This window comes from Phoca vitulina, unplaced genomic scaffold, assembly GCF_004348235.1.
Source record: "Phoca vitulina isolate PV1807 unplaced genomic scaffold, GSC_HSeal_1.0 scaffold4, whole genome shotgun sequence".
NCBI classification, from domain to species: Eukaryota; Metazoa; Chordata; class Mammalia; order Carnivora; family Phocidae; genus Phoca; species Phoca vitulina.
Genome location: NW_022589707.1, coordinates 35,320,312 through 35,346,378, shown reverse-complemented (window position 1 = coordinate 35,346,378; position 26,067 = coordinate 35,320,312). Strand labels below are relative to the sequence as shown.

At 41.6% G+C, this 26,067-nt stretch overlaps 1 protein-coding gene across 1 annotated transcript in view; it reads left to right on the top strand.

The window, feature by feature from the left end:
* Positions 1-26,067, top strand: part of NPSR1 (neuropeptide S receptor 1) — a 146,213-nt gene that overhangs the window by 1,740 nt on the left and 118,406 nt on the right. The window contains 1 exon segment of the mRNA XM_032401196.1: positions 24,968-25,097. Coding sequence (XP_032257087.1) covers positions 24,968-25,097 — 130 coding nt within the window.

The following is a 26,067-nucleotide window of genomic DNA, read 5'->3' as shown; positions in this document are numbered from 1 at the left end:
TAAGGGGTATTTTGAATGTTCAGACAAACAAATCCCTGCTGGTTCTCTACTAGTGTTTATATTCTGTCCTAGCAACGTCCTCTCTAGGTACTAAAGAGAATCACGTCATTTTTTATCTCATGTCTATTCATGTTTGCCCTCAAACAACTAGACCACTGGACAAGAAAAGAAGATGAAAGAGAGGGATTGTTTGTCCAGGAGGTTAGGATGTTCCATTTCATTTTTTGACCCACGCCATCATTGACTAAAGCACAGTGATTTGTAGTTACGAGGCAGTCTGTGGTGTTTGTGGGCACCGAGCTTAAATGTTTCAGGGTAACTTTTTCCCATGGTCCTCTCAGAACAGGGCAGTTCTGTTACACTGTGGATCCAGAAACAATTCTGATGCAAACCCTTGTTCATTGTGAGTCTTTTATTGCACATACTTCTCAAGAAGAAAGTCTGAACTGCTTTTTACTATCTCCCAAACGTGTCCTTTTAATCCCTGTTCTTTACCAAAAGCAGTAAAAATATCATAAAAATAAAAATCGTAACAGCAGTAAAAGTAGCAGAATTAATAGCAACAACAATAGCCTAACATCTCATTTGCTGTGGGCTTTCTTGGTGCCAGGAATCGTTCTAAATGACTCCTGTGACGTATCACATTTCATTCTCACACACTATGGTGCATCTTTCCATCTGGAATTGCCTTCCGCCTTCATCTGTGTTGATCTAAATTCCACCCACTCTGAAGTCTCCTCTTGAATTGCTTCTTCCATGAAGCCCCCACCCCTGACTCATCTCTCCTCTGAGTGTACCTGCCTTCTTGCCATTTAATCCAGCTGTCTTCAACTGCTATTTCAATATGTGTCCAGAAGAGGTATAATAGCCATTAAGCCCCTTGAGTGATTTTTGTTTCGTATTCTCTCCAGAAGCCAGCACCATGCTAGACATACTCAATAAACATTTACTACATTAATGAAGTGTGGTGTTCTGTCTCTGTCAACTGCCCACATTTTGTCAGAAAGCTTGCTTTCTCAGTGATAGAGGTGGGGGTCTTGTTAACCATGACTCCACAGGGCAGCCCCTGCCCTGCCTTGTCTCTCTACTTACTGTACTCACCAAGCAAGGTCCTTCTCTGCATGAACATTCAAATCATCCTTATCCCATTTCTAAGCCAACGTGACCAAAGTAAGTTATGGATTCCAGTGTGTGGGGTATAGAATTAGTTGTGGTGCCATAGACTAGTACCTAGTATCCGATTTAGCCCTGGGAAACCGTACCCACCATGTTGTAGCCTTACTAGTCTCAGAGGTCTTGTTCGGTCTGCATGCTTGGGCTTCTGTCTTTCCTGCCTAGCACTTGAGTTCTTGTCTGAACCCCAAAGCTCTCTTGTCAGGAGACAAGACATCCCTGTCTGGATCTGGTTAGCTTTCTCTTCCACAGGCTTAGCTCCTTTCCCTCCTCCCATTTCCACCCCCAAATTCTTGCCCCCACTTTCCACTGCTCTAACCTACTCTGTTATCTAAGCATGTCCTTGGATATAGGCAGGAAGGTCAGCGGAGAGTTTACCACCCACTTCCTCTATCATGGGCTTCATGTGAGCAACCCTGTGCGGTCCTGGGTTCAAGATTCCCAACTCAAGCCCTGGTTTCCTTCATAGTTTCCAATTTCAAGTTCCCATCCAGTTCACCTCCTCAATTCCAGTACCAAATTCTACCAGAAATTCCCAAGGAGGATAGGACTTTGCTAATCAGAAAGTGAATGGAGGACGTGAATATGAACCTGTCCAAGTGGAAGACAAAGATGAAACTCTTCATTTTAGCCTTTCGTTTTGGCCCGTGAATGTGCTAGCAACATTTCCTGTATCTCTAATTTTAATGATGAGAAAATTAATTCAAAGTAACTGGGAGAGAACCTTGTCTGAATTAGTAAATTGGTGAAACTATAAAATAATGCAAATGAACTCATTTTTATTACTCTCAGGTGAAGGAAGAAACTTGAACCAAGACTGCTAAATATTACCTAATGATGATCTTTTATTGAATCTCCTTCAGTGGGAAGCTACAAATGATAGGTGATTAGTCTAACTATTGTTGATATGTAAATGGTTGCTTCTAAGGGCTTGAGGGTGATTGGACACAGTTTTTTTCCCTTTGTTAGTGCAGCCTCCTGCCTACTCTCTTGCTATTAGTTTTCTTAACACATCTTTCCTCCTTTAATATAACAAAAGCAAATTCTAGTTCGATTCCTGTCCCACTTATTTCACAGGGGGCTTTAGCAAGAGCTCAGTTGAGAAAGCTTATGTAGACTTGCTTGTTTTCAGTATATTTTGGTTGACAACTCATTTCTAAGAACTTGATCTACTTCCTGAGGTCCCTGACCTCCCCATGTTATCTCCTGCAGATTACAACAAGGGCCTGGCGTTCACATCATGCATTTGTTTATGTCTTCTACATAGTTTCACTCGGTATGTTCATTTTCAGTACATTCATATGGTTGAATATGTGGCTGTTTATAAGGAAATGACTACTAGTTTTGCTCAGTTAAATAGTCATTAGAGGTCTGCTATTTACTACCTGTTTATAGCGTGCCGACCGAGCGCTCCACTTTCCATTCCCTTACTGGGTAAGCTCTATCATGTCCAATTTTACTTTGTGTCATTGAGAAAGGCACAGATGTTGCTGGTTGGCTGTACGGGGACATCAGACATTTCCCGAGCTATGCACTGTAGTTTGTGAGAAAGGAAAACTTGCTCAACCAAATTTCTCTTTGCATTACTAATACATCTCAGGGCAGGAAAGATAATCTTAGTTAATTCCGAGTGAACTCAGAATTACAGTTTTGCAGCCTATGAAGGGTTTTCCCATTTTCTGACTCAAGGAAGGTGTCTAAGCTCTAGGGCTGGTGCCTCTGTAGTGTGTGATGGGGGTAAGGGAGGGGGTCCAACCTGGGGAGAGATCTGGGCAAGTTGGTGTCAGCTTGAAAAGTGCCGTCTGGCTTTCAGAAGTGGTTTTCCCTGTTCCAGACCCTTGTCTGGATCCCTGTCTGGCCCAGGTCAGGACCACACTGTTTTCTGAGGCAGAGTACTTTTGTCACATTTCTTTCAGGCACACGGGTGTTCACATCTCCCTCTTTCCCTCTCAATCCCGGCCAAATTTTTTTGTCCTTACTAGGAATGAAAAGTTCACCTGCCTCCCTCCCAGCTCTGGGCTGTGGGAAACAGTGGCATTGTCTCTGGTGCTCTCTCTACCCACACGGCGACCAGACCTGTACCACTCCCACCTCGTGATAGATGGGGAACCTGCCATTCCCTCGTTCCTTTACAGTAAGTGGACGTCAGCCCCCTTTTAATACTGTGCTCTCAAACTCAGTGGGTGTTACCTCTTCCTTTTTTGGTGCAAGCCTTTGGAAGGGGTAATACGATAGCTTCTCATCAGTGTCTAAGCTTCCTCACATTCTGTATCACTGTTGAACCATCCTACCTGCCGGCTCCCTCAGCCTTTCTTTATCAGGGGGAAACTGGCTGCACTGTGTTCTTCCAAATTTCTTATTCCAAGCTCTCTGCTCTGAATGCTCAAAAGACACTCCTCTTGCCAGGAAAAAAGCCATTTCTTTTCGAGGTAGTTAAGATACCTTCCGTGAGGCTTTTATTTATTTATTTATTTTTGAAAGCCTGACACTCACTTGTTTCTCTCTGCCTACATTGCTAAAGATTATACCCTGAGGGCAGATGGGGTAGAGCTCTCTGGCTGCCTGAGCTGGGGAAGGATTTATCAAAAGAGTAGGAAGGCCCACATCCATTTATGCTTCAAAATGTCATCCTGTCCTCCTTGAAATAACTTCCTGTTGATAAACTAGGTAAGAATGTGTGGAGCCATGTACTCAAGTGTCAAGAAATGTCAGATCATTGTTCTGTAACTGAACTTAGCTTTTCTCTGGACCGCTCAGTCCACCTGATGGCAGAAGTAGCTTAGTCATCCCCAGGTAAACTCAGGCCCTCGAAACTTCCCCATCATTTTAGTGAGGCATGGCTTCTATAGCCAGAGTGCTGGGGTCAGGTCGCAGTGCCACCACTCTCTAACTGTGTGACTTTGAGCCGTTCCCTTCTACCTCTGCCATGGTTTCCATATCCAACAAATGACACTAATAATTAAATGTCCTTCGGAGGGTTGTTGTGACAAGTTGAGTAATGGAATTCTTGTGAAGCCTTTAAGAATGGTGAGTGGCCTAAAGTGTTCAATAATTGTTAGATGTTAGATCCCCAGGAACTAATTGTTTCACTCTTTACTAAAGCTACTTCCTGAAAGTTGAGGGGCCACCATTATCTATACTTCTGAATATTCTGAAGGATATCACTGCCGTTGAAGCTCTTTGGGACAGTTTTAATATACATTAGGTCCTCACCCAGTGGTGGTGAATTGAGCTGTTTCTCTTCTTTCAATTAGACCATGAAAAATGTAGAGTAAGTTATTTAGAGAAGATTCAATTTCTTACTTTATCATCTTGATATAATGTCTAATTTTTATCTATGCAAGCTTAATGGCCCACTACAAGAAGAGCTATTTACAGAAATGGGAAATTATGCCCTATCCAACGGAAGAAAGGATGGGCTTCTACTGTGGCAGAAAGATCTTCTGGGCCACAAGATGGCAAAACCACACACACTCATGATGAAATCATTAAGAAGTAATCATCAGGGTTCTTTTCTTTTTTTTCTCCTAACTTAGGCAATATTGCTGGCTGCCTAAAAATGATGGGTCTCTTACACTTGTCAGCACTTTACAGTCAACACCATAATTTCACATGATTTCATTTGACCTACCATCAGCTCTAGCAGGCTCTAAAATAGCATTCTTATTTTTTAACCAGATGTGAATATGAAATCAGAGAAAAGTTAAAGGTGTGAACTTCCTAATAAAATAGAAAAAAAGAAATAAGATTCTACTGCTGATTTTAGTCAGGATAAGGTAGGCTCTGCAACAGTAAACACTAAACCCTGAATCAATATTTGGTTTAACATATCAAAAGTTTATTTCTCTCAATAATCCCAGTTGCAAGCAGGTTAACTTGTAACACTGCCTTCTAGAACAAAATGATTTCCAAGGAAGAAGCCTTTGCCTTATCTTACCTGCTTCGGCCTGAAATGATATATGACTTCAACTCGATTCCATTGGCAAGAATTTATTAGGTGATGGGCATGGGAAATGTAGCTTCACTGAACATCCCCAGTGTGGGGAACATAGTGTACTGCTTTAAAGTTTGGCTTGATTTTCACCTTCTACAGGATGAAACCTAAGTTCTTCAGCCTGGCCTAAATATGTTCATGACCCCAATATGTTATATGACATATACACATGAACACACATGCACACACACATACATGCACACATACTAGACTTCAGTCATGGAAGGGTAACTCTAGATCCCACTTCCCTAGCAACGTGTCTGACACAGAGCAGATAAATGGTCAATAAATATTTTGTTGAATGAAAGAGCATATCAAGAAACAGTCTGTGTCACAAGTTTATTCCTAAGGTCTCAATAAATTAATGTGAACATATTAGAGTGGATGGAATCTTAATCCTTATTCTATAAGCCATTGGGATTGAATTTTAAAGGTACCGTGATTTAGGGGAATTCCTAACACCACAGCAAGGCCATATAGCAGGGGAGGCTGTGTAAACAGATCTTTAGACCTGAAGCAATCAACATGCAAAGTCTGATGATACTCTTTTCCATGGTGTTAGCCCTGGTTCCACATCTAAGGCCTGGAAACCATCCACCTCTGAACCCCAAGACACCAGGCAGGTATTGGGAAAGGCACAATGTTAACATTCACATCCCTGCTCTCCATTTATGTGTTCTGACACCTGATTATAGAAGTTCAGCTATAAAGATCTTCTGCAAGGTACAGAGGTACAGAGGGCAAAGGGCACCATCTGTGGACAATAGGACCTACTGCAATGGGGTGAATGATTCAGCCTTGTCTACTAGAATTTCAATCAAGCAGCCACATGATTCCTGTCTGGGCACTGCAAGCAGAAAATGTGTCTGTCCTGTGAGCAGTGAGACTATAGCTGCTTTCTCAGGAGAAGACCTTATACTAGGTACTAGGAAACCAGGAAGGATGTATCACTGTCTTGATGGACTAGTGAACTAATGCTTTAATTCAACAAATATTACTAACATGACTTCAGCCTTTTAAATTTGTAATACCAATAGATAAACATAAATATTTCTCACTCAATTTAAATTTTAAAATATAAATATCATGTCTAAAAATAAGTCAAAGTGTAATTGTAATAATGCAGAATACAATTTTTTAAACTATATTCTTTCCCTCCCCATATTTTACATACCCTTTTACCTTATCAATTTGAGAATCACAAATTGGCTTGACCGAGTATTACTTTAGGCACTGAGGGTTCAGAGATGGAGGAAACAGGTACTTTGCCTTCAGACAGCTCTGTCTAATGGGGAACCAGACATTTAGTCAATAATTATAAGGGAAAAGGATATAGTCACTTAGAAAAGGGAAGAGGGGCGCCTGGGTTGCTCAGTTGGTTATGTGTCTGACTCTTGGTTTGGGCTCAGGTCATGATCTCAGGGTCCTGAGATGGAGCCAGCATCAGGCTCTGTGCTCAGCGGGGAGCCTGCTTCTCCCTCTCCTTCTGCCCCTCCCCCACTCGTGCACGCACTCCATCTCTCTCTCTTTCTCTCTCAAATAAATAAATAGAATCTTAAAAAAAATAGAGTTAGGTAGAAAAGACCCAAGGGGATCATTAGACTAAACAATACGGATTTTTTTCTTATAGGCAAGAAGATCTTTAAAGTTTTATTAACAAAAATGTTAACAGTGAAAACTGATTTTAGAGAGCTTAATCAGGCTGCAGGGTCCCGGGCAGGTTGCAGGGAAGGGACCCTGGGAAAGGAGAATCAGTTCTGATGCCCGAACGAGAGGTGTTGGTGCTCAGATGAGTATTGTCTTGTCTGAGAGTGGAAAGGAAGTGTGTATGCCAGGTCATGAAGGTTTCGGGGAATCAGAGAGGGTTGGCTGAGGCAGAGAAGGAAGATGACATGGGGGTTAAAATCGATAAGGTGATCCCACAATGTCGATGAAAAGGCAAAGGAAATTGAACAGCCATAATAATTCTGAAAAAGAAGAAAGTCAGGGAGGTGACTTACAGACTTACTGTAAAGTTACAGTGAGGTATTGAGGGAACGCTAAACATACAGAAACGGAAAAGAAATAGGCGCACACATATATGGTCAATTAATTTTTGACAAAAGTAAAATAGAAATTCAATGAAGGAAGCAAAAATAGTGCTGGAACAAATAGATAGCTACATGTAAAAAGTGAGCCCCTACCCAAACCTTACACCCTTTAAAATTTAACCCCAAATGGATCATATACCTAAGTGTAAAACCTAAAATAAAACACCTAGAAGAAAATCTAGGAGAAAATCTTTGTGACCTTGGATTAGGCAAAGATTTCTTACATACAACACTAAAAATATAATCCATGAAAGAAACATTTGATAAATTGGACTCTATTAAAATTAAGAACTTCTATAATTTGAAAGATGCTATTAAGAGATAAAAAGGCTAATCACATACTAGGAAAAAATATCTAGAAATTATATACAGATCTAATGGGTAATTTTTATACAGAACATATAAAAATTTCCTAAACCTCAATAAGCAGAAAAAAATCTTGATTTAAAAAAGTAGCAAAAGTTTTACGGGCGCCTATGGCTCAGTCGGTTAAGCATCCAACTCTTGATTTTGGCTCAGGTCATGATCTCAGGGGCATGAGATAGAGCTCTGCATTGGGCTCCAAGCTTGGGATTCTCTCTCTCTCCCTCTGCCCCTCCCACCCCTGCTCACACAGTCTCTCTCTCTCTCATTCTCTCTTAAGATAAAAATAAAATGTAGCAAAATTTTGAACAGACATACCACCAAAGAAAATACATAGGTGGTAAATAAGGACATGAAAAGATGTTCAGCCTCCTTAGTCATCAGGGAAATACAAAATAAAACTACAATGAAATACCACCACACACTTATTAGAAGGGCTAAAATAAAAATATACTATGTCGAGCACTGTCAAGAATGGGAAGCCATTAGAACCATCCTACATTCCTGATGGCAAAATGGTAAAGACACTTCAGAAAACATTTGGCCCTTTTTCTATAAGTTAAACATATATTTATTTTACAACCCCCAACTCCTACTCCTGGGCATTTACCAAAGGGAAATAAAACCTATGTCTACACAAAGCCTGTATGTCAATAGGTAGACTGCCTTCATTCGAAAATGCCAAAAAGCAGAAACAACCCAAACATCCTGCAGCTGGAGAATGGATAAACAAGCTGTAATATACCCATTCCGTGGAATATTACCTAGTAATAACAAGGAATAAACTTACAGATACACAAAACAACATGATGCATTTCAAATGCATTATGCTAAGTGAAAGGAAATCAGACTCAAAATGCTACAGACTGTCATGATTTCATTTATGTAATGTTGTTGAGAAAATAGAACTCTAAGGACAGAAAACAAATCAGTGGTTGCCATGGGCTGGGGTGGGCCAAAGCCCGACTACAAAGGGCACAGGGGAATCTTTGTGAATGATGGAACTGTTCTATATCTTGAGTGTAATGATGGTTGCGTTTGTCAAAACTCACAGAACTGTACACTAAAAGGGTGAATTTTCCTCTGTAGAAATTATATCTTAATAAAAAATTCATTATCTAGAGATTTACATTGTGAATTTAATTTTCAACAAAATGTGTTTCATTTAAAAATCATAAATCCCCAAGTGACAGCATAATGGAAGTACAGCTGAAGCCCCAGGAGCACCTGAAATGGGATATAGATTTAGAAGATTACTACAGAATCAAGAGTTCAAGATGGATGAACCTCCAAAAGCAGCAACTATGGATCAAAATGGACAGAAAAATGAAGGCCCCACGTCACACAGGTGTTTGCTCAAATGTCATCTCCTTGAGAGTCTTCTTTGGCTTATATGACATTATATGACACATCTGTGCCTTGTTCTCTATCTCATAGTGTCTAGAAATTATGCTTCATGAGGACCAGAACTCCACCTACTTTCACCAGTGCCAACAACCATGCTAGCCCTGATTAGACCCTCAGAGAGTCTTGAAGAGTGAATAGACGCTATTGTGGACTTAGATGGGCATAAATATTGACAAAGAATTCAGGGCACAGCTCTGTGAATGTTTTCCTAGGTTCCTCTTTATTCTACTTTACAAGTAGACCTCAACCATTAGCCACTTAGCATGAATCTTAAGTATATAAAGCTAGTACTGGTGAGGAATAAAGATGATGCTTCCAAATTTTGCAGAACATCAACAGCTGTGAAAGGAGGCATTGGATGAGCCTGGAGAAGATGAAGGTGTGCTCAGGAACAGATGCTGAATCGGCAGTGCTTGTTTGGTTGACCCCATAGCTAATCTCAACCCCCTTCTCACTTTCCCAGCTAAATACGCACTGCCTTAGTCTCCCCTGCAGTTAAAAGTAGCTCAGTTTGGGAAACTTAATTGGAAGCCTGTGAGATTGCTGATAAAAGTTTCTCCTTTTCTAATAAAAGGAGAAAGGTATGGCTGGCATTCTGTTTTTTCCCTTCTGTCCGCCTTGAATTCTGACACAATGCATGGAGCTGCAGCAGCCACTTTATGACCACAGGAGAAAACCCAAGGCAAATTAGATGTGTCAAAGACAGCAGTCACCTACCTTCGGATTTCTTATTATATGAAAAAAAAAAACAACCACACTTTATTTGTTTAAGCCACTATTAAGTGGGCTTTTTTGTTTTTGAGCTGAACACTTTCCCAATAGATTTAAAAAAAAAAAAAAAGTGCAAAACTGTATGTTTGGAGTTCTGAAGCTAAGGCCTTAAAAGTGGGCCATAGAAAAATCAACTAAACATTTCTTTTTCTTTTATTCCACATTTGGGTGGTGCAGGGGCTGGCTATGCTCAGGTTTCTCATCCCGCTGTTAAAGAGGCACTGAATAGAGTTTTATAAACATTGATTCAGACTGGATATGTTTCTGAGTAAGAAAAAGTCTCTCCCGTTTCCCAAAGAAAAACAGCCTTGAATTTTTCAGAATGATTCTCCACATTTCAGATAATGACAGTACTTGGGTAATTTTATGAAAAATGCTAAAATCACTTTAAAAATACTAGCTTAAAAAACTACCCAAAACATTAGGTCATTTTTTCATAACGGCTCAACAAGAGGATTTCCTATTGTTCTTCCTAAAGTGTAAAAGGATATGATTCCTGACACTTTAAGACAACCAAGGAAAGTGTGACACATGGACTCTGGAACCTGAAACCAATTCCATATTGTGCAACCCAGAACATCTCACCTGCCGGCTCTCGCCTCATGTAGCTCTGCTGGGGGAGCCGAGCAATGACTACTTCACTGTAGGATCAAGCAACGAAGGAGCCAGTTCTCATGTGGAAAATGGATTTGGGGGGAGAAAAAGAGGAAGGTAGTCATGGAGGAATTCTACCCATTAACCTCCTGTGAGGGTCCCTCTAAACTGAGAGTGGGTGAGCAGCGAGTGAGGGCTGATGCCCTTCCCCTTGAAGACCAGCCTCCCAGACTCTCCACCACCCAGATTCTCCCCCCGCTCACACTCTCCACTTTCCCAGATTCTCCACTCTCTCATACTCTCCACTCACCCAGAGTCTCCACTCTCCCAAATTCTCCACTCACCCAGGTTCTCCACTCACCAGATTCTCCATTCTCCCCAGTTCTCTACTCACCCAAATTCTCCACCCAGATTTTCCACTCTCCAGCTCTCCACCCACCCAGATTCTCCACCCACCCAGATTCTCCACTGTCCCACACTCTCCACTTTCCCAGATTTTCCACCCTCCCAAATACTCCATTCCCCCAGGTTCTCCCCTACCACACTCTCTACTCTCCAACTTGCCACTCTCCAAATTCTCCACCCACCCACACTGTCCACTCTCCCAGATTCTCTACTCTCCCAAATTCTCCACTCACCCAGATTCTCCACCCATCCAGATTCTCCACCCTCCCACACTCTCTACCCACCCAGATTATTCTCCCTTTGCCAAAGGTAAGTAAAGCAGAAACTTCCAGGGATTCCTCCCCTATTTGTGTTCCATTTTTGGAAGGAAAGAGACAGTTCTCCCAAGGTAGAAATAAGTGGTTGGAGAAGAATAAGAAGGAAGCATAACCTTGACACACAAGAACCACGTTAAGCTTTCCCACACTCTTAAGGGCTACTTCTTTCCCTTTGCTGTCTTCTCTGTCTGCTCTCATCTCTGCCCGTCCAGGTGTTCAGCTTGGACCTTACATGCTCGGCTTCAAAATTTTTTTCTCTCCCTCTTTTCCCTAGTCCTCCTTGTATCTAGAAACATTTTTCCTCAACAAACTAATTCCAAGTATCAGCATAAAAGCCTTTCAGAATAAAGGAATTCTTTCCCTGGGGTGTCTCTCCCCTCAGCCCCCTTAACCTTCCAATGCTGTTTGCATTTTAAAGAGGATTTTGCTTAACTTAAACAAACCCCTCCTCTCCTGAGCTCCCTGGGCAGAGATAGTGAAGATCACAGGGTCTAGAGGAGTGTTGGGGTTCCTTGAAGAAGCAACAACAAGGGGTAAGAGGATCCCCCTTAATTCCTCTTCTTTCAGCTCCCAAAGGCTTTTGCCCAGCTCCTCTGCTGGGCTGGAGCCCTGATTCACCCCGGTCTGCAGTGTTCCAGGCTCTGCATCTGATCAGAGATCTCCTCACGGCACTAAGAATTCCATTCACGTACAGATATTGAACTGAAGTCTTTGCTCAAGGACCATTATTCACAACTCATAATTTAATAAAAAAATGAAATGGAATATTGTTAGGGCCCAAATGCAAGTTTCCTTCCTTTCATCTGGTATACTGGACTATTGCCCTTGGCAACACATAGCAATCTATGCAAATAGAAGATAACTCTTTCAACTGAGGATAAATTTGATTTTGTTTCCAATGCATTTAGTTCTTTTTGAGGATTTTTTTTTTTTTTTTTTTGCCTAGGTTGGGATAAAAATGCAAAAGGTATTCAAGAATACAGAAACTATTTGCCCAAAATAAAACTTAGAATACTATCTATTGAATGCTAACTGCCAAGCACTTTGTCTTCTCCATCGATTATTTTATTCACCCTTCATTACTCAGGTTAACCTAGATTATGCTATGGTAACAAAGAACCAGCTATTATCAGAAAGTTGAAATGATAATGTTTATTTCCTGCTCATGCCATGTGTTTATTACAGGTTAACAAGGAACCTCTGCTTAATGTAGTCACTCAGGGACATAGGCTGATGGAAGCTCCATCTCCACACAGGCTGCCTTAATACCAGGACCAGAAGACAGACAGACAGAAAATGGTGAACCTGCCCTGGCTCTTTTAGCTTCTGCCCAGAAGTGATGCACATCACTTCTCACAATTCATTGGCCAAAGTAAGTTCATGATCTGATCTGATATCAATGGAGCAAGAAAATAACAGCCTCCCTCTGGGAAAGTCAGGGGCTGTTGGTGATCAGAACTGTGAATGAAACTCCTGCAACTCTGAAACAGGCATTATTATCCTTGATTTACAGAGAGAAAAGGTGAGGCACATTGAAGATAAGTTCATACAATAGTTGATTGTCCAAAAATGTGAACCCAGCCATCTGGTTCAGAAGCACATGCATTCTCCACTGTAACAGAACTCCCTAAAGATGTTCCACAGAACTCTAATTATGTGAGTTGCTAAGCGTATAAAAAAGGACTATGGCCAAAAAAGTTTGGGAAAGAGCACCTATTATATTCATCATATATAATGTATTAGCCTATTTAAGTTTCTGAGAAGTCTTACAGAAAAGAAACGAGTTTAATTCTGCTTAATCAAAATTTCCCAAATTTATTGGACCACAGAACGTTAGGATGTTACCTCTAATAATATGCCATGGGGACAATGGTCCCTAGAACACACCTCAGAAGATGCCACATCATGTTCTTTCCCACGGAACCTGTGGACTAACCTAACAGAACCACCTTTTTGGGCAGATGAGACCCAGCAAGGTAAAGTGATCTTCCCAAGATCACACAGGCCAGTAAATGGTAGAGATAGGACAGAGCTGTAATCTCTGGATATCTAAGTCAGAGCTCCTGGCCAGCCTGTGGAAGCTTCATGAAAATACAAACTGGAAAGCACTAGTCAAATTTAAGATAGCATTAATTCTTAATGCTAAGCACTACTGAAATATAGAAAATATTTGAACAAATAAAAAAACGTGGTGCTTCAGGATAGGAAGATTAAATTTTGTGAAGTTGTCAGTTCTCCCCAAATTACCTTATAATGTTTAAAACAATTTTAGTCAAAACTTCAATGTGATTGTTTTATTATGACAAAATAATTCAAAAGCTCATAAAAAAACAGGTGAGAAAAACTAAGAGATTTTAATATAAATGCTAATGAGGAAGAGGGATTTTTCCCTATCAGCTTTTAATAAATATAAATCTGCATTAAGCAAAAACATTTCAGAATTAGCACAATAATTGACAGATCAATAATAACAAATGGTTTGCCCTGAAAATAAAATTCTTGTACATAAATGAACTTAATACTACAAAGAAACTGCAAAAATCAGTAAGAGGGAATGCGTATTTTGGCAATAAAAATAGAGGGTCGGTGGGTGGGTGATGATTCTTACATCACGTGAGGTTGTAAGGTCAATTTCAGTTGTATTTTGGAACTAAGTTTTTACAAAAGAGCTAGAAAAAAAGTATAATTATCAGACTGATTTTGAGATGAGCAAAAACTTCCTAAGTTTTAAAATAAAATTTTTTTAAAAAGGTTTTATTTATTTATTTGACAGAGAGAGACACAGCGAGAGAAGGAACACAAGCAGGGGGAGTGGGAGAGGGAGAATCAGGCTTCCCGCCGAGCAGGGAGCCTGATGCGGGGCTCAATCCCAGGACCCTGGGATCACAACCGGAGACGAAGGCAGACGCTCAATGACTGAGCCACCCAGGCGCCCCTAAAAATAAAAATTTAAAGGGAAGCAGAAACTGAGAAAATTGTTACATTTCCATAAGAGCAAATGAAAGGATCGATTTTTTTCTGCAGAGAAACCTCAAGGGAGGTTCTAAAAGCCATCTGAAAGCAAGACAACTTTGTGACAGTAGCATATGCCAAACAGTGGGAGGAGGAGTTCCAGAGAATGTCCTGGCCCCTGAGCCTCACACATGAAAAGGTCTGGGGAGCTGCCAGCATCTCTCTAGTAATGACCCAGGTGTGGGGGGAGAGGGATGTGGTCTTTAAATAATTATGGTTACGCACTTTCAGAGCCACAGTTGGATTCAGGAATTTAGTAAATTCCCCCATTTCTTTATTTCTCCATTTTCCCATATCGCTCCCCTTGTAATTTTTCCCCACTCCAGCCCCCAGTTGAGATTTTGTTAGTGATTCCTGAATTACGCACGCGACCTGGGAGTTATCTGTTTCTTTGAAAATCGACTTTTCCAATCATTTGCATCATTTTTCTATCATCATTGGGATGGGCTGAACCACAAAGTGTGTTTAGACTTCCATGGCAAGTAGAGAATAGTAGGAAGGTGGTTTAGACAGAGGCAGGCATCAGCCTAGAGGATCAGTCTCTAGGGGACAGGTCCCTGCTGGGGTAACTGAGGCTCCTGAGCATAGGCCCAAGGTGATGTCGCCAACCCCATCAAAATCCAAGAGGTTCAGGTGAGGGTGATGCTCGCAGCTAAGCAGATGGTTGCACCTGTAGGCCTCAGATAGGCTCCCATGGAATGACTGGCGAGAGGTGGAGGGACTAGGGTCCTACCCTGGGCAGGGGAGGCTTGCAAGACTCAGAGAACATGTAGGAGACCCAGAAATGCAGGCAAGGGAACCAAAGGACAAATGGAAACCAAGGCAGACTACCAGTTATATGAATTGGGTGCAAATTAACAATTAGCCATTTAGACTCTCCTGACCAACCACCCAACTTAGGTGCCCTGAAAATGAAGTCACCAAGAGTTCAGGATGATCTCCATGGAATCCTTGTCCTAAGCGCCTTTCATGCCCCTTCCCGCTACCCATTCTCATCTATTCCATAACCTGGCTTCACGTCCGCTCCTGCTCTTTGTTTGCTTAACTCCTCCTGGTTTCTTTTAGCTACTTGATTGTGAGCCTCCTGGATGGACTGGAAAGTACAGATTGAAGTCCTCAGAGTCTGTACTGCAATGGGGTCCCAGGGAGAAAGATTCCTTGGACACTTTCTCCCATTTATTAGTACCCCTAGAACAGAAAACAAATTCCTGGAGGCTTTTTTTTAAATAGAATTTTAAGATTGTATTTATTTATTTATTTATTTATTTATTTATTTATTTATTTAGAAATAGGGAGAGAACGCGCTCACATGTGAGCAGGAGGAGGAGAAGACGGAGAGAAGGAACCTCAGGGAGACTCCATGCTGAGCATGGATCCCGTCTTGGGACTGGATCCCACCATCCTGAGATCATGACCTGAGCCAAAACCAAGAGTTGGTCACTTACCTGACTGAGCCACCCAGGCATCCCCTGGCAGCTTATTTTTTTAGTTATGTAGATCATCAGGAAGAATAGTTTTTTGGTATTTTTATTACATAGTAATTATTCAGTTTCTACTATGTTGTAGAGATTTGGACCTAATTTATCCAAATGTTAGTTTTCTATTTCAAGAGTCTAGAGCTCAAATAGCAAATTCAAATGTTAATCTCAGTTCTTGGTACATAGGAGGAGCTCCATTCGTTTGTTCAACAAACATTAATTACTACCTGAACTTGCAGCCCAGTGGGTTTTCAGATGATTTCTAATATCTGTGGTCTGGTATATTATGGGAATTCAGATGGAATCCCAGAATTTAATTGCCCAAAACTTCCAATACACCCTATTTGTGATTAATCTAGAGGTCCTCTTGTGATCCAAGAATGAATCACAAAAAGGGACTCACACTGAAATGAATGTGGGGCACTGGCATTTCTGTTGCAGGTAGAATTCAAAGATTCACTAGTACCCAAAAAGCTGAATCAGACAGTCCCATCCAAATGCAGTCTCGTGCACCAAACCCTGATTGAAATGAGAACAATTAGGCAGTGGGAAATTAACATTGCAAATTAAACATGAAATATAACCCATGGCAGTAATGATAAAACACTCCAGACCAATAAGTAACCCTTTCTGGTTAGAATAGAAAGAGCTGATGCAGTTATTTAATATGTCCTAGAGGCTAAACTGAGAAATAAATGTTAGGCGGTGAATCACTTCCCTGTGCAGTCCCAGTTTGAAGAAGATAAAATTGTTGTCTTCTGTTACTCGTGATGGTGTTGAGAGGTACGGCAAAGGCAGTTGAAGCAATGAAGACAACTAGAGAAGGTTGCTGATGGGGAATTCTTTTCTTCTTTTGGTAGCAAGTTCTCCTAACTCAGGACAGACACCTAGGATGGACCTTGCCCATTTGAAATAGTTGGTTTTCAGGACACAGGTCCAATTTCTCATAATTAAGCCTTTCATTGCTCTGTGACCACACTTAATGTTCCTGAGTGGCCCTTATCTGTCCTCACTGACCTGAAAGTTTTCAACCTCTGCCTTCACTTATATTATTGCCAGGCACCCTACTCTTTCCTAGGCTATGTCTACTAATTTTTTCAGACTCAATTCACATATTAATTTCTCCAAGATACATGTTTTGACCAACCATGACCAGCCTTTCCTAAAGTTCTACTGCATGTCCCTTATTTGGAGTTCTACAAAATCTCCATTATCGTAGCTCACAGTAAATTTTTATTTTTTACATTTATGCCTCCACCATCAGACCATGAGCTCCTTGTCTTAGCCTTCCTTCTATCCCCAACCTATGTTGAAGTTTAGAACTAGATTCTCAGTAAATGTTTGTTGAACTTGATTATACAGAATGAAAACCAGTACATGTATATTCAAAACAACATGATTTCAAGGCCAGTTTTCCACTTTTGGTCTGAGTATCACTTCTATACCAACATATAGATGGATAGGTAGATAGATAGATAGATAGATAGATAGATGCCAAGGTTCTCCCCTCAGGGCAAATGCCTCTCCCCCAGATATACTACATGGGAGTTCACAGAATGACTCTAGGTCCATAACTCTTTGGGACTGGCTTGGTCCATGGCCATGCTGTCAACCTCAACAGACCTGGGCTGTGACAATACCTTCCATCCCATTCACATTCTTGATTCTTCAAGCAGGAGGTCTCCTGTCAGTTAATCCCACCAGCTCCTAGTCAGAGAGTGCAACCTACATCCCTGTCCTGGGCCCCTTGTTAAAATGATATGAAAAGCCATACAAAAAATTTGAAACTTGAATTAACATCCAGACTTATATGTAGCTTTATATAATTTTCTTTTTTTGCAATAGTAATTATTTTAGAAGTCTTGTTATATATTTTTTTTCATAATTGATAACTGAGTACTAGAAATGAAGGTTATCCTGGGTAATCCTACATGGAATTCCCATAGTTCTAGGTAAAATAGTTTGAAAAGGTGAATGCAGACAGATGACTTGACAGTAATTCAACTGTATTTGCACGGGTGTCTCCCAGATGGTTACTGGGAAGGTGGTGAAATTGCAGATTCTCAAAAGGGGCATCATTAGGAGGAGGCGGTGGTGGGGGTGAAGCCAAAGTATGTGCTCTGCAGCAAGCCCAGTCTTACCTCCGAGCCTTCTAGTCGACCATTCCCTGGCAGTGTCCCTGAAGCAGCGGGTGGAGTGAGAAATAGGGAGAAGGTGGGACAACCTCCCAAATGAGAGGTTCCCAACCATGCAAAAATGGTTACTGCCCAGGGGTTTCTAGAGCCCTCAGTGGATCTCATTCCTCAAGTCTAATTAAGCAGCTTCAGGAATCCAAAGCTTTGTAGTCTGCTCCTACCTGCCTCGCTTTGAATTGTGTGCTCCCTGCATTGCGTGGTGATTCAGCCTCAGTGGAATTAGACATTTTCAGATCTTTGCTTTGGATATTTGCAGCTTACCTAAGCAAATTAATAGAGCTTTGAGCAGCCTCAGAGTCTGTGTGCTGTGAATGACGGGTGGCATATGAGTCTCAGTGACAGGAGAGCAGAGTTTCTTTGCCGGCTGCTCCCTGAGAACTGAGGCTGAATCATAACCTCTCTGAGATTTCATTTCCTCTCTTGGGAAGTAAGATATATTTGCTCTTTCCTGTGTTCGAGAGATTCATCTTCAACATCACAAAAATAACAATAATCATAAAATGAGCCATGAAAATGTAAGCGGTACAGAAAGTTCTGTGATTCCTGGGACAGATGATGCAGCTGCATCTTGTGTGATATTTATGACTACAGTTGTGTGGGCACCTTCCACTGCTCCAGTGTCCATCCATCCAAACACATATGGAGCATTGACCTTACACACTCAGTCCTACTGGACACAGTCATGAAACTGACCCAGCCCCAGAAACCCAGCTTCAGACAAGCTCTGGGTCAGAGGAAAATGAATGAAAATTGAAAGTAAATGAGTCAGCTTCACCAATCCTGACCCCAAATTGGAACAGAAAACCACTCTAGTAAGTAGGGCAGGGACTTTACAGTCAAGTAAGCTATGTTCACAGCCCACCTACATTGCTTATGAACCACATATTCCACGAACCCCATTTCCTTATGTATAAAGTTTGGGACAGTGACATCTCAATCGTCAGTTTGTGATACCTGTGAGCAATATGTAAAGCTTCTCAAATGTTTGGTCCATGACAATCAATCAAGAACAAACACTTATTAAGCATCTACTATATATGACAAACTAAGTAAGTCAGGTGCTAGATTAATGGGATTCACTCCAATAATATTAGTTCCTACTTACCCTATAATTGTTAAAGATACTTTACACTTTTAATTCCAGTTTCCAGGACTCCTCCGGAAAAGAGGATCACCATTCCTTGAATTTGGATAAATCGTGTTTTTCTCTCAGACAAGTCTGGCATAACCAACATTAGCTAGTGTCACCCAACTAAATGTCTGGTATTTCCTGAGATAATTCCCATTTCAGATAACCTGTTCTGTGATACTTATAAGTACCCGTTCCCTTGTCATTAACTGTATATCCACCCAACAGATATTTATTAAACACTTTCTATGGGGAAGACGGAATGCGAGCCTGAAGTGGTGACCTAGACTTAATGCCCACCCTCAGAGGCATCCTTTTGGCCCTGGAAGCCTATCCTACAGAGCGAAACCCCAAGTATCAGCCCTGTGGCAGCACCAGCAGCATCCAGGGAATGCTGTAATTCATCCTTCTAAATCCCAGGTCTTCATTTTCTGTTCTGCAGAGAGATGACGTCACTAATGGCCTCATCACTTTGAGGTTGAAAACCAATTAGTCATGCCTACAACCATGTAACTAAGTTGAAAATGCCGTGGTCTTTAGTCACTGAAAAATTTCAAACTCACCCATTACTTCTACTCAGTATTGAGCATCTGGCTGGAATTTTGCCTCACATGACCACTAGGGGGCATTTAATCCCCAACTATATTTCTGCAATAGCTTTTTGAGACCTGTGTTGGGACACCTTCCCTACCTGGGGGAAGGGTGGAGGGCCCTTTAGGCTCAGGTGAAATACCAACAGACTGGAACTGAAAATAGGAGGAACAGGGTGAATTCAAGCATCGTCCTGAAAAGGTTGTGAGTTATTTATAAATCGCTCCTCAAACCTATACATAGTACGTGAAACTAAGGACAGGGAAAACCCAGTTTTTATGGTGTATATACTATGCACCGAGCTACTTTGGCACTGAGCTAGAAGTCTTGCATTTTCATTGTCAAATCTATCCATCACAAGTGTCCTGCGGCAGATTTTATCTTTATCTTCATTTTATAAATGAAAAAAAATAGACTCAGCGAGGTTATCCCTTACCTATGTATTACACATCTAGGGAGTAGCAAAGAGTCTGATCCCAAGTCAGGCTGGTTTCAAAGCCTACCCACTTTTCTACAAATCACTCACCTGATTGTAATACTCAAATGCCTCTGAACTTGCTTCCTCAATTCCCGTTGTCATAATTTTCCAAATCCTCGTATTACCCTGGGATTTGTGTGTGTCTGTGTGTTTGTGAGTGCATGGGTAAGAACGCTATGAATAAATGATCCTACAAGTAAGTGTTTGCATACTTAATGCCCCTTGTACTACTTGATGAAACAGGATTTAAACTTGGCCGAGTATAATTTATATACTCTACGTGATGTAGTGCTAACACCTTATACTATAGACAATTAATTGAATGTGAATGAATTAATAAACAAATAAATAAACATGGCTCGTAGGAAGACTCCAGAAAGCAAGAAGGGGGTGGGGAGCTTCTTCTGTCTTCCAATTTCCTGAAGCCTCTGAGGTGAGATTGTCTTCAAATAGAGAACTATAAAGCAGGGGGCCTAATTTCACAGGTCCTGCTCAGCCTGCCCTATAGACATCATCCAGTCCCAAGGAGAATAGACTCTGACCTGTTTACAGAGAGCCTTGGGTCTGCAGCCCAAAGCACAGTTACTGCAAGCTTCTAAGAAAAAGGCCCAGCCAAGCTAACACCCGACTCTGCCAGCCCTCCTGAGGCCCAACTTCCAATTCACTGATATATCTAACCAGGATAATTTGATTTGCAGTGTTTGTCACTCTGTGCTCCCAGCAGAGCAGATCTGAGCTCCAAGCCTACTTTGAAGATATTGGATGCCTGGGTCAGAATTGTGCTGCACAAAGACGAAGAACACAGCCGCTCCGTGCCCACTGAGAGGCCAGAGGTATCCTTCATTACAGAGCAACTTGATTTCTGGAAATCTGAGCTTCGGTGCCAGCAGCATAATCACCAACGTGCCACGTGAAAAGCAAACCGTTTACCCACTTCAGTGTTGTTTTTCTGGCAACGAGGCTTCACTGTACTTACCACAGGCAGTTAGTTATGTGAGGGAAGGAGAACATGAGGAGAGAGACATTCTGGAAAAAATTCTAGTTCAAATTTACCTGAGTTCAGTTGATTAAATCTCCTCCTCCTTCCAGTTCTCATCCAGAAGGCCTTCAGGGTATAATTTTAGTTGAAAAAAGTTCTGTGTCGGAAGTAGAAAATAGGGAAGTTTGACCTCACCTGCTGCAAAATTGGAGGAATTTCTATAAGGTATAGAGTAGTTAAGACGTTCTGAGGGCAGAGCAGAGAGACTCATTTACTCTCTCATCTGAAGTAAGAGTCTCTCCCTGGAGAAGAAGTGAGCGGAGACCGGCCACAGGGGATTCCATTACGAGGCTGAGTGGGGGCAGATTTCTGTGGGAAGTCCACCGAATGCCACAGACTCCATGGAAGAGACATGGCCAGCTGCTTTCAACCTGCTAGGGGCCTGGGCCGCTGAGCAGAGCTGTAGGTGGTGCTGGTGAAGACAGTCTCAGTAAGGAAAACAGCACTGTATCCACCACCTTCCTGACACCCCACCATCACCAGCAGAGTACCATGCCTCCTTCTCTGTCTGCCCACTCACTGTGGAGATCTGGATTTCTAATCTGACAAAGGAACTTCACAAACCTTCTAACTTTTCCCTTTCCTCTTCGTCTGAGGCTGAAAGAGCTCAACAGATATCAACTGAGTCCTGGACAAGTGTGGAAATAACCCCCCCACCACCACCATCGTCCAGGCTGAGAAAATTTGCTGGACACGACACAGTGTTCTCTAATTTGAAAAAAAATTACGTTAAGACATTGAAATGTTTCTCCCTGTGAAACAGATTTCCTGAAAGAAACAGGAGAAAATCTTGGACAGTCTCTCATTTGTATTCTCAACAGGGCTTGACAGGACTTTGCATGCCCATATCTGCCACACCACCTGCTCTAGGGTCTCCTTATCTTTTCCTGAACCATAAACACTCCCAGGACCCCATCACCCTCCCTGACAGCACACTGTATTAGGACCATACTGGGGACATAGGTGCCTCATCCCCCACACTGGCCCCTAACTCTATCAGGCATCAGCAGCACATTGTCAGGGAGACCTTCTGCCAACAGATGTCTAAGCCACCTAGTTTCTCACGTTGGTCCCCAGGTTGCTCTAAAGTTTTAACAGGCAGGTCCTTCAAGTTCAGACCACTTATTTATGCTCCACCGTCTGCACTCCAGCTGCTGAAAGGGGACCATCGTTCTGGCACATCAAAGGCCTCCCCTGCTGCATCTGCTCCTGACAACTGTCCATCTACCTAGAAGGAGAGAATCCTCTTACTAAAACCACTCCCTCACTCCACTCAGACTAGCCCTTTTCATAATAGTTTCCATTCTCGATGCTTTCTCTATGCCACCCATATCTAGACTGCTAGAGAAATGAATCTTCCAGAAGAAGGTGACCCATCTGGTCAAAAAAGGACCAGAGAAAAAGTATAGAACCTGGCACTGAGCAAAGACTGTCCTCCAAATGGGAGATTAGTAAGCATGCTGGAGGTATCTGCCACCTGCGCCTTTCAAGGTAGCAGAGGTTATCAACCCTGTGGTCCTCCCACTCCAGTTGCACACCCTGCCCCCCAACACTACCGCAATGCCCCCTAACTTCAACCTTCTGCTGTTTCAAGGCTCTGACCTCTTCCCAGGGCCTCAGGAACCCATCTGTAAATCTGAGATGGAGAACCAAAATATCAGTTTGATAAAGTACAGGACTCATGGAGATGCTAGCTTCAGCCTGGACTTCTGGAAAGGATAGGGCTGGAGGAGAAATCATGAGAAACTGCCCCAGCCCTGGAACCTGGCAGACCAGGTTTAGGTTTCCACCTGGCAGCGCCAGGGAACCCCGGAAATGCTTGGGGAGGACAGTGGCTTCGAGTATGGAGCTGACTTAGTACACTCACCAGCTCCCTCCCCTCCGTCAGTCTAGAATCTTCCCTATATTGTCAACATATTTTGTTTTAGCAAATCTAATCCATTTCTTTTAACTGAAATATTTTACTGCACTGTATGAAAGTATCACCTTTTATTTAGCCATTTCTCCAGCTGACCGAAAAAAAGCAATATGCACAATATATACAGAGTATAGTAAATACCAAATTGCTAATCACACACACACACACACACACACAATACTGTTTATTTGCTATGGGTGTGTGGGTGTGTGTGTGTATACACATGCATCCACTTATAAAGTATTTTTCAAAGGATTGGAAAGATAATGTAATCAAAATGATATTTACCTTCTGGGAGAAAGGAGTTGATTAAGACAGAGAGTGGTGGCAAAGGGGCTTTGAGCTTTATCTGCATTGTTATAGTTTTTTTTAAGTAATCTCTACACCCAACATGGGGCTTGAACTCATGACTCCGAGATCAAGAGTCACATGCTCTACCAACTGAGCCAGCCAGGCACCCCTGAATTGTAAAGGTTTTAAAGAAGAATTAATGCATCTGTTATTGCATAACTTTAATTTAATATAAGAAAAAGTGCTACTGTGATGTCTCAGATAGTTAGAGAGTATATTAAGGTTCTCCACAGAAAATAGCTAATAGGAATACAGAAACAGAGACAGAGAGAGGCAAGAGAGAGAGAGAGATATTTGCTTTAAGAAAGTTGCTCATGTGATTATGGGCCTGACAAGTCTGAAATTCATAAAGGAGACAGCCGGCTGGAAACTCAGGCATGTTTCCTATGTTTCTCAAGGAATTCTTGCTGGGAAACCTCAGCTTTTGCTCTTAAGGCTTTCAACTCATTGGATGAGTCCCACCCATATTATTGAGGGTTATCTGCTGTATTTAAACTCAAGTTGAATGTAGATATTAGTCACATCTACAGAATACCTTCAGAGCAACATTGTACACTACTATTTGACCAAGCAAGTGGTCATTATCACCTAGCCAAGTTGACACATGAAATTTTATCATCTCAATGGGTATCTTCAGGCTATTCTTATCTCCACCGAATAAGAGAAGCACTTCAGATTCCAATATTAGACTTGTGCATTCTTACCAGCATTCTGCCCAGACCTTTTGGGCTAATGTGTCTTGGCTTTTGATTTCAAGCTTGCCTCTGAATACCCTTGGCCCCATTCTCTTCACCCATGGCCTCGCTCTGCTTTGTCCCTTTGGTCAGCCTGTCCCAGCACCCTGGGCCTCTGCTTATTCTGGGCCATGGATTTTTAAACAGATGGAAAGCTCCATTTGAAGGAATCGTGGAAAACTTCCTACAAAGGACTTGGCATTTTAAATGAGTAGCATTCCTGCTTTTTTTCCCATTATTTACTATTTATGTATTACTCAGTGAAACTTCAGTATTAACTATATTATAAAATTCTGTCAAAAGAAAAAGAGTAGGATAACCCATAATCACACTACCCTAAAATAACCAATCTTAGCATTTTAGTCTACTTCAGTCTTTTTTCTACATGTATTAATTTTGCACAGTTATAATCATACCCAATATATAATTTTACCATGTTTTTCCACTTACTGTTATAGTATAAGCATGTTTAATGTTGCTATATAATCTTCATGGTTGCCATTGTTAATAACTACATAATAGTTCACAGAACTGAAGTGCTTCATTTACTTAACTATCTTGTTATCTTTAAACAATTTCCAGTTTACTCTTACAATAAATATCCACATCTTTGTAGTATTCTTTTTCACACCTTGAATTCTTTCGTAGAGACTTAAAACAATTGCTTGGCCAAAGAATACATATACATTCTTTTGTTTCTTGGCATATATTTCCGAATAGATTTTTTTTTTAAGGTTGCATCAATTTACACCGCCATCAATGTAAGTAAGGACCACTGTGTCTCTGTTCTCTTGAGAGTAGAGCTTTGACAGGTGAGGATTTGCGATCAGGAGGAAGACATTCCAGTAGCGAAGCCTGAGCCTTGTGTTCTGTAAAGTACCCTGGTTCTCACTGGTACACTGGTTTTGTGTTGCTTTGTTTCTCACAGACTGAGCAGTTGATAACTCTGTGGATCCTGTTTGTTTTCACCATTGTTGGAAACTCCATGGTGCTGTTCTCTATGTGGAGGAGGAAGAGGAAGTCAAGAATGACCTTTGTGACTCAGCTGGCTATCACAGGTAAGTAACTGTGCAGGTGGGACAGAATTAGCTGTGTGCAAAATTCCTGTGGCTCCTCGCTTTCGATTATTTTACCAATAGAAATAGCATACTATCCAGTCCAAAAGGCATCAGCAAATTCGAGAGTAATCTCTATAGGGATACAAAACCCATATTTGGAGTTTTCTTTCAGCAAGTTTAACACATCTATATATCCATAAGATTCCATTATAAAAATAACTCACTATAAAGCCCACTTGAAAATACCGTTATCAGTGCCACCAAGGGATTCTCTAGAGTTCCACCCTTCCTCTACACAGCAGCCTCTGTAGTTCACTAAGGTGATAGTATAGTATCATACCATATTATGAGCTTAAAAATACATCCCAGCAAATGGACCAGAATTATCTCTATTCAGTAATAAATGTGAAGTCTCAAGTATTTTGCAGATTTAAGTCTGTGGACATTGTTTTTGAAAAATAAGTGGTATGTAAACACCACTTGTGGGCACGATATAAGGACATAAGATAATATCTGGGATCAGGATGTTTAAATGTGGATTGGGGGAATGTCCAGCACAGTTGAAGTGTGAATGCATCACACTTAGAGGGGGAATGGTGAAATATTCTCAACTTTAAAAATGATCTGTGAAATGAGAACTCTCACAGAGATGGGTAGAGCCTAAACTGATAGGGGTCATGTTCAAAAGGAAAACATAATCATGGGGCACCTGGCTGGCTCAGTAGGTTGAGCGTCCAACTCTTGATTTCGGCTCAGGTCATGATCTCCGGGTCCTGAGATCGAGCCCAGCATCGGGTTCGTGCTCAGCTAGAAGTCTGCTGCAGATTCTCTCTCCCTCTCCCTCTGCCCCTCCCTCTGCTCTCTCTCTCTAATAAATAAATAAAACAAAACAAAAAAAAAAAGGAAAACATAATCAAGGAGAGAGTCCTATTCTATAGGTCAAAGAAGAGAGTGGACAGGTGGGATTCCT